Source organism: Phaethon aethereus (genome assembly GCF_964289735.1).
Source record: "Phaethon aethereus genome assembly, chromosome: 5".
NCBI classification, from domain to species: Eukaryota; Metazoa; Chordata; class Aves; order Phaethontiformes; family Phaethontidae; genus Phaethon; species Phaethon aethereus.
In genome coordinates this window covers 61266627-61286858 of record NC_138579.1, presented here as the reverse complement: position 1 = coordinate 61286858, position 20232 = coordinate 61266627, and the positions used below count along the sequence as shown (strand labels likewise).

Genomic DNA, 20232 nt, shown 5'->3' with positions numbered 1-20232 from the left:
GAGAAGCAATCAATCGTGAGCTAAAGAACCGCAGACACAACTGGCTGGACAGCACTGGCACGGTGACGTGCACCTCTTAGAAGCCAGGGCCAGAAAGCCCATGGTCACACAATGAGAAGCAACTTATAGTTTTCCTCCACAGTAAATGAGAAGCTGGAGTATTAAGTCCTCACATAAAAGAAACAAGCAGTCATTACCTGCACACTATCTGAAAAGGGCTATATTGAAGTCTACCCATCATTGGTAACATGGAGCTTTATGTATTTTTAGTAGACATCAGCACAGGAAAGCACTATATGAAAATGACCAAAGAAACATGGCTAGTGGAAAAAGCTGGTATCTCCAAAGGATAATACAGAAAAACACATATGAAAAGAATTATTTCACAGCTCCCTTTCTCCATCCTGTTTCTAGCATAGTTAACTCCACCTGAATTGTCTTCCTGTGCACTTCTGCAGCCACCAAAGCCAAGAGGCCAGATCTAATTAGAACACTTGAAAGTTGTCTTACTGCATGCAAAGGCAGGCAATAGAGATTCAAGTACTACATTAGGCTTCAGTACAAATACCAAAGATGTGGTGATGGATTTTTTTCTTCTGGTGAATACACATTCCATTAAAAAATAACAAACCCTATACCAAAGAAACATTCATGAAATGTAATGTTTAGACTACATTTAGACTTCTTGATGCTTTCAAAGCTTTTGCAGTATGAGATTGTATTTTCATATCTGGGAAATCTCTATTGGTCTGGAGACAAACAACTGTACCACACCCTTCAGTCTCTGCTCAGAGCTTCTGAAGGGGTGCAGTGGTCACTGACAATTGTGGTGCCCCCTCTCCTACCACCCTGACTGACTAAAGTCCCTTTTTCCAAGTGGAATTTCATAGGTTTCACTATGAAAAAAGGTTAATCTCATCCACCACCGGGTCAGAGAACAGAATCAGCTCTATGCTAAGCAGAAATCAGAGAAGCCAAAACAATTTGACCATGACTACAACTACCACAAATGACTCACAGAAATATATATTCCAGGTGTCTTCCTTTGCAAAAACAATTATCTAAGAAAACCCAGATAAGTAAGATACTGTCAACCATGATACACTATGTGGTGCTTAACATAAGCGTCAATAAGAAGTCATGAAGATAAATGAAAAGATGAAAAGCAGTATCGCTAACTCATGACTAATGTGCTCTCTAAATCTACATATAGATTTTATAGTTTTATAGCACCACATACAATTATTTCACAAGGACTACTACAAAACTGTAAGGAAAGCAGAACATTTGGGAGACTGTAGAGCCTTGTTACTTAACCCTGCAATTCTTTACTGTTTTGAGTAAGATCATCACTTCGTTGAACAGTGGCACAGTCTAGAGCCAGGTGCAGGATTAGGGTGAACAGATGGTGACTAATCTTCCAAATACAGCTCTGCCAATACAACTCACTCTTGACCAGTCACATCCCTGTTCTTCTGGGTTTTTTTCTGGCCCTTGGTTTTCTCTGGCCTGAGCACAGGTTGTCAAGGGGTAGTTGCATGGTAGGCTAAAGAGTCACTTAAGGCTGCTGATCTGATTTTGCTTTTGGCCCAAGACATCTTTTGTCTGTATTTCAGTCTGGTTACCAAAGTGAATTAACTCACTGGTGCACTCAACACACACATACACACTCAATCCCAAGAGGGACATGGGTATTCAAACCAAGTAATGTTATCTAAGTATTAGCACACCCGTCAGAAAACATATGATGATACGTATAAAGAGCAAGGCTCTGAGTGCCTTGCTACTCAGTGCTCTGCATACAGCTACAAACTCAAAGAAGCACAGGAACTACTACGAGTTGGAGAAGGCACAAGGAATACACACAGCGCAAGCTAAACCTTGAGCCTCAGACCAGCCCTGCATTTGGAAGAGCTGCAAGTGAAAACATGAAGCACTGCAAAACATGCTGCCTTCCAGCTCATCCTCTCTCACGCAAAATGGCATCATATTGCTTCCAGCACAGCACTGACTGCATCTTGCGCAGTGTTAACCATCCTTCTAAAGGTCATCTCTTTTTGGTTTTGGCTGCAGTTTAGCTAAGGAAATAGCCTACCATTAGGGATACAAGTCAACGGCACCGTGTATTTTCATAGGAACTGGTGTAGGGAAGAAAAGAAAGAGGACAGAAGCAGCAGATGAAACAGCAACAATATTTTAGCTACACCTCAATCACTGCTTTTCTAACGTTTCACTTTTCAAAGAACTGTGCCCCTACAACTGCTGATTTCTTCTTCAGCAACATCACCATTTTGCTGAAAATGACTGCAGAACTCTGTGGATCAAGTTAATAGGAAGCAATTGATCTCGGATACAGTGAAGTAACAAAAGAATTGGACTGTCCTTATCTTAATCTCAGTGACAAAGGCAGAAAGCCCAGTATTAAACTATTCAGTCTGCAGGGAGGGCATGGTTTAATCGTTGCTGAGGCATTAGAGAAAACAAAAAGTAGGATATACCCCAGAGATTCTGTCCAAGTGAGATCCACAGAAGCACAGACCTGTACTTACAGGAAGCTGCCTTTAAGCTGAGGAGTTTCAGAAGATGTAGAACCCCACCAGTAGTAATCAAACCCAGTGAGAACTTTTCTCTTGGTCAGAGTCTTGGTCTCTTGGTCTTCTCGTACCTCCAGGGCAGATTCCTTAAATGCTAACAGAAACTTACACAATTACAGATTCTCTTGACAGCACTCTTTACTGAGGATAAAAATGAGGACGTCGTATTTACTCTCTTGTACAGCTTCACTTGGTTATATCCACCTTCACATCGAAGACTGGATGCATGTTTTTATGAGTCTGATATCGGGGATAGCATATTTGAAATCTGGAGATGTAAAATAAAAATTAGCATTGAAAGAAGAGTACATCAGTCTGAGCCAGTCTCTAGCTGTTTTTTAATTCTTTCGATAGTTCTGTCCTGTAATTTGGAAGCAATGGTGGCTCTTTAACCACTTGTTTAATGCTGATTTTACTTCACTTTCATCTTTTTTACCTTTCATCTAGATAATTGGTATGCATCTAGCCAACTACAGCAGATACTGAAAAGAACTGACAGAGTATGCTGTCACCATACCTTCATCACACCTGACTAGTCAGAGGTACGAGCTTGGTGGCCCAGACCAGTCCACCTTCCCTCAGTTGAGATCCTGAACCATCAGACACCCGAATCTTTAGATGACCACCAGAGGTCCCTTCCAATCCTAACTATGCAGTAATTCTGCAACCCAAGGTTGTCAGTTTCTATAACAGTACGGTCCAGCTGGCAGCTTGTGGCCACCACCCTTTCCCCACAGATGGGGAACAGCTGCTGTAGCAACAAGCACTGCCAAAGCACCAAGCACCCTCATCCATGTCTGTTCACAGCACCCTGAAGAGCTCAGCAGTGACCACTGTGACCAAGGCAGCACAAGGAGTGGGGAGCAGCTGCTGCTGAAGAGAGGAGATGAAGGGATGGACACAGCCTTATGGGCAGACATCCTCCCTCCCCCTGCCCACCAGCACCTCAGAGAGCAGCTGCTTTCTGCAGCCAGACCCCTTGCTCTGCTTCTCTGCTCCTCTTCACCACCCCCTTCTTTTAACCCATTCCATGCATGTTTAGTTTTATTCTATATGAAACCTATAGGCTCAGACAATGAAGAAACTGCTTGAATGGGAAAAACACAGGAAATAAAAGGCATACTTCTGTGGCAACTAACTTGCCCTCATCATCCAAGGCTGCTTTTGGAAGTCAAAGGCAAAGACAGAGTTCAGTGGCTCTATGCCCACATGCAGGTAATCAGGGAACAGCAGAATTAATGGTCTTTTTGGGTCAGAACAGCAGATCAAAGTCCAGGGTCCCGGCCCCTGGCAGAAACGCATTCTTAACGATACAAACAGGGAAAGACAAACCAACAGATTTTTCTGCCTTGTTATAAGCTTCCTAATAGCTGTGGATTTCATGACAGTATTTAATGATTTCTGAATCTGAAATGTCTATGATGGTCTACTTGATTCACACGCGGGCCACTGCAGACAACTTCTTCATCTAGAATCCACCAGACCCATTATTAGCCCCTCCTCGCTTTTAAAAAATATTTCTGGCGTCCAAAACATACTATAGCAATAAGTTTCAGAACTTAATCATGCACAGAGTGAAAAAAAAAATTCTATGTCACTTTAGTTAGTTCAAAAGCAACTGGATGGACTTAACGGTTGGGGTGCTCTTCTAGGAACAGGCAGGAGAGCCTGGCTCTGGGTCCTCTTCCCACACATCCACTACTGCACCCACACGTCCTCCCGCCTCCAGTGAGACACCACCAGGGGCTCCTTTGCCTCCCCTCTGGAAGCGGAGAGGTTGGCAGTGGTGTGTTTTGTGCTAATGTCAACGCTGCCAGTGCATTTTATGTATCCTATGTTTTACAATACTATATGATCTAACCCCTTCACCTGTGTTTACACATGCTAGGAGACATTCACATAAAGCAGACACAGATACACTCAGCTCTATGATGATAGGATACCTCTGGATATAGACTCAATAACCTGTCTGGCAAAAATGCAAGCATCTGGGACTCACACATTCGTACACATTTGATTGCTGTAGATGAGACACATGGACCAAGCATAATTGAACTGGGCCCTACCTGAGTATTTGGTTAAAACAATTACTTTTTTAGAATAAGTTGGGATTATCTGTGACTTCCGAGAATCAGAAATGTATTCACAGGTAGTATTTCCATATCTTTCTCTGAACCAACCAGAACCAAAGCCTATTTAAAAAAAAGTCTCTTGAAACAAAAAACAAAAAGAAAATGCATTAGATAAAATTCCCAGTGAGATCATGAGTCCTAGAAAAAAATGAAATGCCAGAAATAATGTTAAAATGCAGATCACAGGAGGAAAAAAGCCAGAAAAATATGCAAGATATACAGATAAAGAGCTCTAGGTTGCAAATTATTGCATGCAGGGGCTCTTTGCACTGTTCGTGAAAGTACAGCACCTAACATAATAGGACCTGGCCCTCAATTTAGCCATGTATAAACAATAATAGATGCTTAACAGTATCTTGCAGATAACAGCTAACAGCGCTGATCAGCTTCTGTTTATTGCAGAGAGCAGCACTTGTGGAAAGAGGAGGCAGAGGCAGGAAGGCAAGAGAGAGGCAGACCCAAAAGCTATCAAAGGCTACAAGCAGTTACTCTTTCACCCACACAAACCCAGCACAGCATGGCTTGACAGATGACAAACAGCTTCAAGCATGTCGGAGCTGTCATTTACATATATGCCCGAGAGTTGCATCTGGAGGGCTACTGCCATCACAGCATAAGCAACAGTTGGGTGTTCTGTCTACGCTGACAGAAGCATTTCAGAGGCAATTGTCTTTCTTCCTACAGAGCAATCCCTTCAACGGTCAAAGCAGAGAGGCCTCCCTAGATATCCCCTGACAATTTGGATTCAAAAGATGGAAACAGAAACCCAGTGCTCTCCTCTTCCTTTCATATGCTGCAGATGTGCTCAGAAGGCTCATGGCAATGAAATGACAACAAACGAAGTGAGTCTTCCCTCTATTTTTATTTTTGCTTTCCACGTTTCTTCCACTTAACAGAAGTATTTTATCTATTTAACAGAACTTTCTTCAAGGCAGTAATTATTTAAATGGTGATACTAATAGGTTTTGTCCAGCATGAGCTGTGCAGCTGTCTACGATGCGCCTGTGGCAGTACACCAAGGACATGGTAATATGTAACACAGTATATAGGGGAAAGATTATAAGCACATTTCACTTGCTACGCACTAAGGTTGGAGGTAAAGCACATCATGCCAGACATCCAAAACAGCTGTTCAGCTATTCTGATGGCAAAAGAAGGCCTAGGGTTGATGTGCTGACACGTCTCAGTAAAAGATAGAAATTCAAAAGTACCAATGTAAGAGTGACGATAAAGCCTTCCACATGCCATTTCCTTTTCATAGAAAACACTATATGCCATCTTTGTATGAAGCACCAGTATGAAATTAGCATTCAGTGGCCTGTTTTCATCGTGTGCATTACATATTAGCAAATACAATGGTAGGACATATATTGGTTCTTCTTTCAGCTTTGTCTGCATTTTAAATACACCATCAGGTGAAAGCAGTAGAAAAGAAAAAGCCTGCAGCATTTAAGCTAGTCTAGAATCTCTCACATGAGAAACAGACAAGCAAAATAAAAGTCTACTGACATGAAAAAGTAGTCCTTTGCACCAGCAGTGCATTACTCAAAAAGAAGTTGCAGAAACAGGCCCAAAGAAAATAATTCAAGTATGTCAATTAACATTCAACAGAACACTTCTTGTATACCAGGAAATACACTTCTTTCATAGTAAAATGCCCATAGCCAGACCAAGGCATGATCTCTCTGTCAGTCACTCACACAGCAAGGCATCTTAGTCACGGATTCCAGAAAGACAAAAATTTTACATAAAACACCTGAAAAGCACTCATCACCCTACACATATTCATAATTTGTATTTTTAATTTGTTCTAATTCCATATTATTCTGTGAAATGCATGATGGCAATAAAGATTACAAAACTTAAGGTTATTATCAAGAAACAGCAGAATCTACAATATTTTACACTGTTAATGTACTCTTCCCTTAGGCATAGAGAGAATACAGCCTACTGTGACCTCACATACCAAAATTAAATCAAAACAAGACATACAAAAGAAAAAGAAGATCTATCATAAGTGGAAGCTAGAAGAAAATTCATTCCTTTTCCTCTCATCAACACCAAATAAACTAGGCAGAAGAGCAGTCAAATTACTGAAATTGATGTCATATCTATTGGAAAACCAACTGAGCCTGTACAATGAGCAGTAATTGCTCCCTACCAAATTCATGGGTTCAAGCTGCCTGTTTCCCATCTGCTCCTATGCAATTTAAGCAATTCTGAACTTTGTTCTCCGTTCCCAAACGTGTCACAGATTTATTAGCATGTCAGGGGCCAATTCTTAAGATTCTCCACTAAGGTAAGCTATTAGGAGTGAAATTTCTGTGTCTATAATTGCCAGGCCAGGAAGATTCAAAGACAATCACACATGACCTTACTGAACTCACCATGAAAAATTCATAAGATAACACAACACACACCCCTACATCTGAAAAAAAAGAGGCCATTCTGTTCTCTCCTTGCACGTGTATCTAGATATGTTTAGTACACAATGCAGACTACCATATGGAACTTAGAAAAAATTTTAATTTGTGGTTGGTTTTTCCTAATACAATGTGCTCTGTCATGCATCTTAAATCCTGCTAGATAAGGACTGGAATCCACCAGTAGCATATATGGGGTGGCTCAGTCTTTGAATGCTTTTCAGGAATGAAAGGGATGGAATCTTACTATAAACTAAAAATAATTTCTACATACAACAGTTCAGTTGTCAACAGGTCATCAAATATTCTAGTATTATCTCACAATTTTCTCATGAGACAAAAGCTAATAATAATTCCAAACATATTTAATAATTTGTAATTTTTGTTACCTTAATAGAACGTATACACTACTTAAAGATGCAGCTGCTCATGCTCTCACACAAAAGACTAAAGTACAATGTTCTCATCCTTGAATTACACCAATGGTGATGAGATACTGTAAACTAAAACCAGACTAAGACCCTACGTGACAAATGACAACATATGCAAAGTTGAGCTCCAAATTTCAGATTTTATTACTTATTCTCTAATATTTAATGACAATGTATTTTCCAGACTAACATAGGTCTTAAGGTTATGACTAATCCCTGCTTACATCACATGTGATACCTCAAGTAACAGTATCTCGGGTTACTCTCTTTGTCTTGGTTAACAACTTGTACTGTGGTATTAGAGAATTCATTTCACTTGTCCAGAATATTCTCATTTCTAACATGGGTGGAATACTCACCATTGCCAAGAACTTCTAAGTTCATAAGGAAAAGCCTGCTATATATTTTTATATATATTTATACATATGAATTAATGTTACTACAGAAAATCCATTTTATATTGTATTATAAACTACTACTTTTGCTACATCTAAAACTACATAGACTTCGCTCGCTTTATAAATAATCTGCATTACTCTCACCATAACGTCACTTCAGATCCTAATGGATTTTCATTTGGTGGAGCATTTTGGCACTGGTTCTATTGTTGCAATATATAAAAATATCATTTTGACAATGATCAAAATGCCTGTTGATGGCATAAATACAAAAACCATATAGGTATACTCACAAATCATCTACAACAGTTAATTACATATATAACACAGATAACATTTATATGTAACATTTTTGCATTATTTAAAAACACTAATTCTTAGCTCTTATAACATAATGAACTAAATGGGTAAGTTTCCATCCTCTGTGTAACAGCAGAACTTATACCAACTGAAAGACAGTTTCAGTTGCCCCTTATTTATCGTAAGTGCACCAAGTTCCACTGACTTTCATGACCTATTGCTAAGCTGGAGGATCCAGGTATACTCCTGAGTTTCTGATTCCAGGTGTGCACCCTGAGCATGGTCTGGCTTAACACAAACAGAGGGGTGTGCAGCAGAGGAACAAAACAGAGGTGTGTGTGCAGCAGCCCCTTGGTAGCTCCTTGGGGTGCAGGTTGTAAAAAAAAGCCACAGCACCTCTAGCCAGGTCTATAACGCAGTTGATCAGGAGACTGGGATGACAGAGGCATCTTCTGCATAGTCTTCGTTCACCTAAAAGAATACCTGTTCTGCTGCCTATACATTAAAGATAACAATAAATTGGAATAACCAGAATTGTTGCCTCATGAAGAAATACTGACATAGGTGAAATCCAGAATGTGGAGCTACTCTACTGGAATATTAAAATCACAAAGCACAAGAATAAGTGGTTAAAAGGGGAAATGAATACCCTATGCAGAAAAAACCACAGCATCATTTCTAAAGAATTACTAACAAGTTCACCATATTTAGAGACTGTACATGATTAGAGATGAACATTCACAACAAAATGGGGTAGAAATCTATATCAGGCTAAAAAAGTGGATTAGAGAATAGATCCTGATATTCTACAAAAAATATGAAGAAAGAGTAAAGGTGTCAGCCAAGGGTACTTCATTCTAGTTTCCAAAAGCTGAAGGTCTAAACATGGCCAGTAGAAAAAACATTTTTTCAAATGCCTATGACTTATACTTGAACATTAACACACATTAGGTGTGTTAACAGTTGAATAACCATGTGCACTCCTATGACCAAGACCTGCCTCTATAGGAAATCTGCCGCTAGAAAGGTCAATTAAAGTAGGGGAAAAAAAAAATCAAAGAACAGAGACTAGATGAACAAGCAATCTGACCTCCTATATGAAGTTCCTAGCTAGACTTCAAATATACCTGGAGCCCTACAAGCTGTGGCAGCATAACTTAAGATGGAACCCATGGGTGTCACAGCCTGCAAGAAACAAGGTGACATTAATAGTTTGCAAACCCAGATTTATTTCTAGTGGAGGAAAGATTACAAAGCCTGAACATGACAGACTTCACAGTAAGGATTTACCAGCTTTGAAGCCATCTGAATGTGCTAAAACCAAACAAAGAATAAAGGGAAGATAGTATAGTATCAGTCTCACCACTCTATGTCCTTCCACTAAAGAAATGTGATAAATACATGCAGAAGTAAGAAGGATGTTAAGGTGAATTTAACAAAATGCTTTTTCCTCCATTAGTAAATAAAAAACTCCTCACAAGGTTAAAAAAAAATTCTCTGAATCACTGTTATTTTTAAGTAAGATTTTAGAAAATTGGGAAACACAAAGGACAAGGACAACACTAATTTGTTAAAAAATTTCAAAAGGGTAAATATTAACGTGATGAGATAACGAAATGGCAGCTGCAGGTTTTAGTCAATACATTTAATACAGACTTAGAAGTAACAGGAGGAAATATGGTTTCACAGAATACATCTTTTCGTAAGATTACAAGATTGTGTATAAAAGTAACTGCTGCCTCGCAGTTTGCTGGAGACTTAACAGTATCTGTCACTGAGGAAAACTGCATTGTTTAAGAATAGTAATACTAGACATACTAAGTCTACTAGAAATAGGCTAAATTAAAGATCTCTAGACATAGCTACAATGTAGACTCATCACAGAAAATTGTTGCTGGTTCAATGCTGCTAATACTCATGAATACCCTAACAGAATAATGTAACCAAGTGGGTAACTAATAACATTTGCCATTATTTACTATTTCATCAACTTCTGGGCCATACGTAATGACCAGAAAATGCCAAATAACGTGAACACAATCATGAAATGTGCATTTTAATTGCAAAGCAAGACCATAGAAAGAGGACGTAATAGTTACAGTGAGGGGCTGTACTTGCCAAAGTTACATCACCCTTGTCCACAGCACTGGTGCTACTCTGAAATACTATGCCTGGTTTCATTACCCATGTATACATCATAAGCAAGGGTCTGCTGAGGAGTTAATACCCTGCTTTGCACTTGCAAGCAATGAACGTTGCCTGAAAGACTGTTTTGAAGTGACTGCTACTTTGGCTCTATTTGCATCTTATTTAAATTAACATCGGCTGTGAAGATGATGGGTGAGTGAGGTTAAATTCCAATTCTCCGTCTCATGGGATTTTAAATAGGCCGATTCAGTAGGGGGTGGATACTAATTCAAATGTATGGACAAAGAACCAGACTGTTGTACATGCTCCGTGTTTGTCCAAGGTCCACTGTCATGAGGCAAAGGCTTTTTGCTTAGCACAAGAATAATCAGGTTAAGTTTTAAGACTTTGAGGAATGATTACTATTACAAACATTAAATCAGTTGTGTGCACTACACTGGTTTCTCAATGTGTATTGACACCAATACAAAGCAACACATTACGAGTCAAAGAGGATCTAAGCATCAAGTTTTTGCCCTACAACTTCAAAGTACTCCTGACGGGCTGCGAGGCGCGGCCGAAGCATGCTGCGCCAGCAACCTGGGCAAGCCTCAGGCCTTGCCCAGCTGCGCGGGGCTGCGAGGCCCTCGGGCCTGCAGGCCTGCCAGGCCCGCAGGCCGCCGCGTCCCTCGCCCGCCGGAGCGCTTCACCTCCTGCGCGGAACCACTCCCGTTCTCCACCGAGGAACCCCAGTCCGTCCTGCCCTGCCCCCCTCTGAACCCGTCCCGCGCTACGAGCCCAGCACTACCCCCCGCACGGGGGGCACGGCTCGCCCGGCCCGAGCTTCTGCGGCTCCCCTCCCGCCACCACCCGGCCCGCGGTGCGGCGGGCCTGCCTCGGCCGCAGCGCACAGCCCGCCCCAGCGCGGGGGCCCGTTAGCGGCGGCGGCAGCGACGGCAGCAGCGGCGAGGGTGGGTGGGGTGTCTCCCGGATGGCGCCCGCCCGCGCTCCCGCGTACTCCCCGCCGTGACGCGCTGGCACCGGGGAGCGGCGCCGGAAAGAGGCGCCGCGGCCCCTGCCCGGTCCCGGCGAAGCCGCGGGGACACGGCGGCGCGCTCCTCCCTCGCTGCTCGCCTGCCCACCCCACCCCGCACGTCCTTCCTCAGTCAGCCCCTTCCTCCCGCTCCCCAGAGCCTTTGCCTCTGCCCCTGTCTCCTCCTCCCCCCCCCCCCCCCATTTTAAGGTAACTCCCAGGAAACATGCAAACCTGTAATTTTTACCTTCTTTGGCTTTTTTCCTCCTCGCCAGCGTGCCGCCGAGCTTGCCCAGGAAGGAGTCATCTTTCTTTCTGGACGGAGGCGATTTAGGGGTGGGGGACTTGGGAGAAGAAGGAGACTTCTGAGGGGAGGTTGCCATGATGGCCCAGTCGCCGCCGGCGCTCGGGGATGGAGGAGACGGGTCCGAGTCCCCGATGCCGTGGGAGGCTGCTCCCGGCTCTGAACGGAAGCGGAATTATTTCAAGCATTTGAGGCAGCTCCTGCTCCGCTCTCCCGGCTCTCCCGCTCCTTCCCTCCCTCTCGCCCGCCCTCCCGCGCGCTCGGCGCCCGCCTGGGAGGGCCCGCTCCCCTCGGACGGCTCCCGCTGCCGGCCCCCTCCTCAGCCCAATGGCCGCCCAACTGCCCCCTCCTCAGCCCAACGGCTCCCTCTCTTCAGCCCAATGGCTGCCCAACAGCCCCCTCCTGAGCCCAAAGGCCATCCCTTCTCAGCCCAACGGCCCCTTCCCCAGCCAAACAGCTCACCCACCTCAGCCCAATGGCCACCCAATGCCCGCAACCCTCTGCTCAACGGCCCCCTCCTCAGCGCAATGGCTGCCCAATGGCCTCTCCTCCTCAGCCCAACAGCCACCCATATCTACTTCTCTCGGGGGGGGGGGGGGGTCAGCCATGGGCCGAGGGTACTCGTTTTACCTGCCTGCAGGGTCTGGACCCTCAGGGTCAGGAGGAGGGTTTCACACAGCCCATGGAAGGAGAAAGCCTGGCAGTGGGAGCTGGGCTGGGCCTCGAGGAGGGCTGCAGCCCCAGGGTGGTGTGCAGGCCACGCTCTCCTCCCCGCTGGGGGGACCCGCAGCTCTTTGGGTGGCCGGCTGTACATGGAGGCCCAGGACAGTGCCGCGCCCCATGGTCCATCCACCTTTGCACTGCCTTGCAGCGGAGCCGGTCACTAACTCGGGCTGGTTGCTCAAACACACCAATGTGGGTGACCACACGGACAAGAGCGCTGGTTAACACGGGTGCCGAAAGTTAAACACAGGTATAGGCAGGCAGGACCAGGGCTCAGACAGCTCAATTCATCCATAGCTATTGGTCAGTGAAGGCTCTGGAAGGGTGGGGGGTCGCAGCTGCAGGCAGATATTTCTCCACCCTGTGGTCAGCACCGATAGAAAAGAACTAGTGAAGTAATAAAGTGTCACTGAATAGTTTTGTGGAAGTTAAAGTTCAAGCTTACTACATACATTTCAGTCCTGAGCACATTTTGCAAAGCGCTCTTCTGCCTGTAGGTTTCAGCTACATCTGTGGTCAGAGGCGGTGGGCATCATCACACCCACTTCTCCAAAAGAACCAACAGTTGTAGTCAGACCAGTATAAAAGCCAGCGGAGAAGAATGGGGACTTAGCGTGATAGGTTGCCTATACCAGCCCTGCTTTGGTTTGCAGATCAGTAGCTTAAGAGAGAAGTATCTTTAAAACAGATAATTTACTGTGACTGGTTCAGGAGGCACTCAGGACTGGAACAGCATTCATGTCACCTGAATGCACTACTTCCACTTACCGCTTAATCACTCGATTAACAATTCAGGCAAAAAGCCACACACACTTCATGCAAATATCTAGCTATCCATTAGGCATAATAAGTGAAATGAAATTACCATGAGGATATTTCTAAATCGGCTAATAATTGTTGTGTTTTTACAAGCCGGTAACATTGGTTAGCTGATGAGGAGTAGACATCAATGTGTATTTGTTGCATGCAGTTAGTATATGCCCTGGAGAAAAACTTTATTCATCCATACTGCCATCAGTTAAAAGCAGGAATGAGCCTAAGCTGTTAGCACAATCTCTCCTTTCCTTAGGTTTGCTCTCTGGCTCGCAGCACCAATTGTGTCTCGAGGCTGTTGTCTACAGAACAGTCCAAATTTCACAGATCATTCTCTTTTTACAGAAGTGCTACTCACACCGTGTGTGAATTAGGAGATGAACAGTTTTGAATAATTTTTAAGAACATAATAAAATACCATTTCAAAAGAAGGAGAAATAAACACATGAAGCCCTTTTTTACATGCACGTGAATCTGTGGCATTTACAAACAGAGCAATGACGCAACTAAATCTCCATTTGGACCCAAATGACTACACATAGATGTCAATATAGGATTTTGTGGGCACAGCAGAAGAGACAGCATTTTGGCAAGCACAAGTGTGCTTGCCTTTGTGCCACTACGTTTGTGTTAAAGACAGAAAGAACAAGCCAGGTACCCCATGAACAGTAACAGGTGCTGGGCTGTGCAGTACGGGAAAGTCAGAACGCAACATGCGTTTGCCAAGTCTCACACAAAACAGCTGAAAAGACCCAGCATCTTTCTTTCCTATTTCACTACACAGCATATGTAAATTAATGGTAAATGCAATATTACTTATTTAATAGACTCATAAGCTATGAGTGTTTCACATCACAAGGAGAAAATGATTTTTAAACGAAAATTAATGTGTTTAAAATCAACTTTATCAGATCTGGAAACACAAATACTGTGTACTTTAAGTAATAACGCTAAAGCAACACACAGACTTAAGTTTACTGGGGTTTTTTATGTGTTTCTTTCAGAATTTATTTGCAGTTCTTTGGGTATAACATTATTGCAGTGTTTTTCCACTTACGATATTTCTCTTTGAGGATAGTTACAACCTTTTTTTTTTTCCCTGTATCTTAAATTTAGAACTATATATGCTACTTTTATTTTTTTCTTTTGATCTGAGAATATATATGGACATGTGACCTTAAATTAATATTGCATTCAGCACAAAAGGTCTTGCAGATATGCACAAGATCTAAGTTATGGCAGATACAGGAATGCTGCTTTTAAATGCTTAGCTCTTATTTATACAGTATTTTAACCACAAATGAAAGCTGCATATAAATTCAGTGGGGATTTTTGTTTGGCAGGTTTTGGCTCTGCTTTATATTTGATAATAGAATACTTTCACGATCGTGCCCCACGATCCCCCACACAGGACAGAGTAGTCAGCAGGCTGCCGTTCAGCCTGGCCCTGCTGCATCTGGCGTATAGATATCTGGAGCAGACCATGAGAGCTCTCACCGTGCTCCCTGTCAGCACCTTGTTCTCACAGATGAGCCAACCAGTAGCTCAAATTAGTTGTACCCTGATCACATATATTCTTTTGCCGGGCCATAAAAGAAGGCTAAATCCACACACTCAAATAACTCTTATTCACCTGCATACATGTCCATGCCCACCTGTTTTTTATTTCTTTTACTACAGGACTCAGAATGATCACAAACAGAGTCTTACTTCCCGAAGGAGGTGGAAGGGGTATCTATACATATATATACGTAATATACCGACCATGGGCTAGGCTAGTAAGAAAGAGCACTGCGGCAGCCAAGCTGGTACAAAGAAGCTTATACATCCCACAGGACTTTGCTGCACGTGATTTCAGACCCTGTAAGACAGGCCCAGGGTTGACTGATCATCCCAGTGTGGCTACATTATGAGAGCAGAAAGCATCAGTATCGGGGGTGAAAGGGCTCCAAATTTTCTTTGTTACCATCATCTAAAACTCACACTTGAGGATAAATTTGTTTCCAGCTCACAAGGTGAATTTAAGATTGAGCATATGCTTATAATTGAATTTAAAATAGAGCTATGCTTTCTACTCAACTTGTAACTTCTTTGGGATAACAGTCTTTTCTTTAAATAAATAAAATAACAATACATTAACATAGTTTCATAAAAGTATCAGAGGATTTCCAACTAGATTCTTAAAAAGTACAATGTGGTTTTTTGTTGTACATCCAGGAGCAAAAAAGATAGACTAAGATGCAACGAGGAAAAATGTACATGAGAGACAAAAGATATTGTATACAGTCACAGAGATTAACTATTTGCAAAGTTTCAAAGGAAAGAGAGCAGGTTTTAAACTTTTCAGTAAGATGAGAGCATCATCCTGGTACTTAATGCTTCTGGTAACATGCCATTCCATCAATCAGCTATTTATAAATACTGGGCCAAGTTTACTTGCATTTACCTCTGGCCTCATTGAGATAGTTTCATAAAAAAATCAATATTATTATTTTGCCTTAATAAGCTTCACTTGTGCCTGTGAGTTTGTACATCTGTTATTATTACACGAATATTCCAGCAAGCGCATTGCTGGCATGCAGGACCACCAGATCTCTTTCCATGGTTCATTAGAAACAACAGAAGAAACCACAATTTGTTCATGAATATTAGGTAAAGAGCTTTATGTGAAATCCAGAAAATATCTTATTCATCCCAAAGTATTTGCTAAGATCTAGATTCATGAGATGTGGCTGCCATGAAGACTGCAGGGATAGTATTCACATGCTAATACGGCAAACCCATCGTGCTAAACTATGCAGAAACTGTATAGTCCATGCAAAACGCAGCAGGGACAGTTTTAGATCTTAACAGTAGCAAAGTCTTAAAAGATATACAGAATCTCCAATCTGCTAAGCCACATCCTGTTACTTGCAGAAGGGAAAACAGAGTATATCATTCTGGAAAGAGACAGCTAATGTAAAGTGAAATTTTTAGTTGAAATCACATATGCATTAGGCTAAAACACAGAGGTTTCAAGGCACAAGAACTCTAAGTTTGTGGCCTGTGCCCAGACAAACCTGTCCAAATACCCTACAAACCAGTGAGGTGTTCCTTTACCTTGGAGGCAAATGGATTGCTCTTGAGTTAAATAATGGCTTACAAAATCCTTTTCCTGAACTTCTTGACCAAGTGAATTTCTTTAGACCCATAATCTTTTGAAGAGGGGACAAGGGTGTTTGTGTGTGTGTGCTGTGAATAGGAAGGGAGCCTCAATAAATTCCTATGGTGGCATTTCTACGCCCGTCCTGCTCCTGGGCCAGCCAAGTCCCCAGCTGTTGACCAGCTGGCTGAGAAGTCAACGTGGCTGCAAGGTTTTGAACATAGATAAAAGTTTGACATATTACTTCCAATAAACCCAGAAGGCAGGTAATTCCTGTGCAGTCCTGAGAACTTACGTGTGGTATTATCAGAGGAGTCACCACCACGCCCATCTGCCTCTGAGGCACACAAGATGGAAGGGAAAAGACGTGACAGTAGAAGAAAAACCTCAGTTCAAATATGCCAAAAATTACCTTGAGCTCTGAAGAGAAGTAGCTGTCCATCTGCCCTCTGAAGAGGGGAGAACTACCGATCAGTTCAGAGTCCTTGAGCAGGGGACAATGGTGCAGGCACTAACATAAGCCCAAATCTTGCTTATCCACTTCTCTCATCTCGAGCAGCATGTTGTCTGGCTCTGTAAGGCTCTCCCACTGGTAGAAAGCAACAAAATGAGACAACCTAATAGAAGTTAAGTTATGCAATTTGAAAATTGGCAATTAAGGTTTTGATCACAAATTCTAAGTGAAGAATGTGAAGAAGTTGTTGATCTCATGGAGTTTGCAACCTCTTGTGTTAAATGTAGGGTCGAATGCCCTCTAACTTCAGGGTGTCATTATTTCTAAACTATAAAATGAATCTGTGAATGCAAAATGTACTTACCAGTATGTGAATTAGGAAACTGCTATAATTTCTTACCTATAGGTATTCCTAGACAGACATTATTACATTGTAGATATTGGTGGAGAGAAATTGCTATGGAAATTATTCAGGGACGTCAGAGAGTGAGATATAATTTTATTTTTTCACATAGAAAATTGCTCACACTTAGTCCATTTAGACATAGTCAATACGTTCCAGCACATCACATTATACCCAAGAATGACAGCGCCAAGGACTTAAAAATTAACAAATGTATTATAGGTTAGTGAGTCAATTTACAGAAAAGATTGAGCAGCAAGAAGACTCATAACCAAACCAATGTTTAAATAAATTTCTAATACAAGCCAACCACACTAAATTGACCTGTGAACAATACACATAGCTTCTCTTTTTTTCCCCCCCTTCTTCTCCACTCTCACAATATATAAAGATCTGCTTTAAATGACTTAAGAGTTTATGATTTTTCTAAATCACTTACATGGTTCATTTTTGGATCTAATCTTGTGAGGTACTTAATGTATGAGGCACGGTAACAGTAGCCCGACAGGTTCTTCCACCCAAGAGCAGACACGGTTTTGGGTGGAGCATGTGTTATGACCACATGGCATCCAGAAAAGTATCTTTTTATCAAAGAATATTTTTGAGGTCCATAAAATGTTGATGGCCCTCAGCTTCTGTTAACTCTCATACTCTCAAGAATTCAAATCTTTGGAGCTAAAAGGAAAGCACCCTTTTGCATTTGGTTTTATAGCCAAACAGGTATCTGCTGTAAACTGAAATGTCAGGGCTTATATAAAATTCAGAGCGACCTGAACCTGACCGACTGCAGTGAGCGCACCTCTCCTGGGCAGGCAGGCTGGACATTGGCAGAGGAGAGCAATCTCCTCCTCAGGACAAGGTGACACGTTTCTCTGAGGTTGCCCTTCCTCTTCCTCTTTGCATGGCAAGAACTTTAAGGTGAATGGACTTTTTAGATTGTAAAAGTGAGGTGAAAAAAACAACCATTGACTCATATAACTGGAGGTGTCTCCGCTGAATTCCCCTCCTGTGCAAAGCACTAAGAGGTTTGCCTTAAAACTTTTTAAAAATACTTTGAAAGCATTATAAATCTCCGTTTTCTGCAGGAAACTGTGATAGATGTTCTAGACAGTCTTGTTCTATGGGATTACATGAGGCTTCTGGGAACAGTGATAAAATCCAGAAATTTTCTCCACATAACTGGAAATGCCAGCAGCTCTAATGGAGAAAATTAAAATATTTATTACTGCCTTGCCTGCTCCTACTTTGTGTCAATCTTAGAGTAATACAATTAGTTTAAAAATCAATCACTGCAATCCATCTCAATAAAAATGTAATCTGAAGATCAGGTATGTTTAGCCTATGAATGAAGGGGAATAAATGTCTGATGGTAATTTTGGAACACATGCAGGGATTCTGCTATGTCTTTCCACCGCAGTGAAGGACAAATTATATTGCAAAAGCCCTACATGCTCTATTTTAAGGCTATCCCTCCAAGTTATGGTAAGTGAGAACGTTGTTTAAAAATGTTAATTCGTATTTTATTACTAATTATTTACCAAATAGATAAAGCTGTCTACTCTATTATGCACAGCTTTACCTATATGTAGCTGTTAGAAAGACACAGTTATCAATCAAAATCAGAGACAACATCCAAACTGTAAAATGTAACCAGACACTCTTATCCTCTTTAAACAGTCTAATAAATAAATATAAATACATAAATATTGCAGAACGATAGTATATTCCTTGCACCAACAGAGGTATATTATTTATCTGTGGTCAATAGTAAAATCTTGCTTTCATCTTTAGAAAGGGTATTTTAAATTTCTTACAAAACAGCAAAAATTTAAGATCATTCATAAAGTATCGTGACAGGATCCAGTGTGTCTGCTACCCTACAAGTACTTACCAAGAGGCTTTTTAGTTTAAAGCTTTTGTCACAGGAGTGCTTCTAGCTTTGGCCGTACCATAGGCAACTGCTGCAAATTAGCACCATTCATGAAATAATGAGAACATCAAATCTCAGAGCATGAGGTAAAATGATATTCAAAAAGAAACAGTCTTTCAAGTTTCTCCTTGTTTTTTCAGTTTGAAAATGTAGTGCATCATCGTACATACAGTTGGGAATACTACCAATTTTAAGCTGCAGAATTATCTCAGATTTAAGAAAGAACTTAAATTACACCAAATACTAAGGAGAATTTCTGCACATCTGCTTTACCAATATCTACAAATGCCTGTAGATAGGAGATATCTCCTTTAAGCAAAACACATGCATATATATTCTTGAGCAGCAAGGTAACTGTAGTTTAAATATACCCACAACATTTTCTATGAAATGTTGACATTACAAACTCAACATTTTTTGCAACCCTTTTGAGGAATTATTCTCAGGGAGATCTTTAACTGCTATACCACTCATCACACCCTATGATACTATTCGTGATGTATTTTATCAAGCAGTTGTAAAGCAGTTAGTCTGGATTACTATTTTTAAATTATCATTTAGGGTATTTGAGAGAAGACCTTAATCTGTGACATACAAGAGCTTTTTTGAGCATGTAACAGTCTTAAGGATAGTCCCCCCTTTGATAACCCCTTACCATTTTACAAAGTGTAGGGATTTAATATTGCTTTAACTTCTTGTTCAAAAATACATAGTGCACTAAAACTTACAAATACCTGGAAAATTAATTTCTGACATTGCATTTACAGTAGCTTTAATGAGTGCTTATACATAGTTATTAGTCAAACGACCCTTCCTCCACCAGAAATAAAAACTAACCTTATTTTTTTATGAGGTGCTTCCTTTCTGACCTTTAATAGTTCGCCATGGCTTGGCTGTGCCAAAATATTAACAAAACCACATCCAGATTCAGACAAACAGATGGAAAATAATGCTGTCTGAAAAATACTAAATGATGTCACCATTTTTCTTAGGAACTCTATTCTCAGCATTAAAAATAAAATTCC

The 20232-nt window shown here is 41.5% G+C and overlaps 1 protein-coding gene across 1 annotated transcript in view; it reads right to left on the bottom strand.

Annotated features, from left to right (window-relative positions):
• Positions 1-11821, bottom strand: part of PARVA (parvin alpha) — a gene marked incomplete at both ends in the record, with an annotated part of 67501 nt that extends 55680 nt beyond the window's left edge. Inside the window, one exon of the mRNA XM_082000016.1 lies at positions 11686-11821. Coding sequence (XP_081856142.1) covers positions 11686-11821 — 136 coding nt within the window. The remainder of the gene's footprint in view (positions 1-11685) is intronic.
• Positions 11822-20232: the final 8411 nt, after the last annotated feature.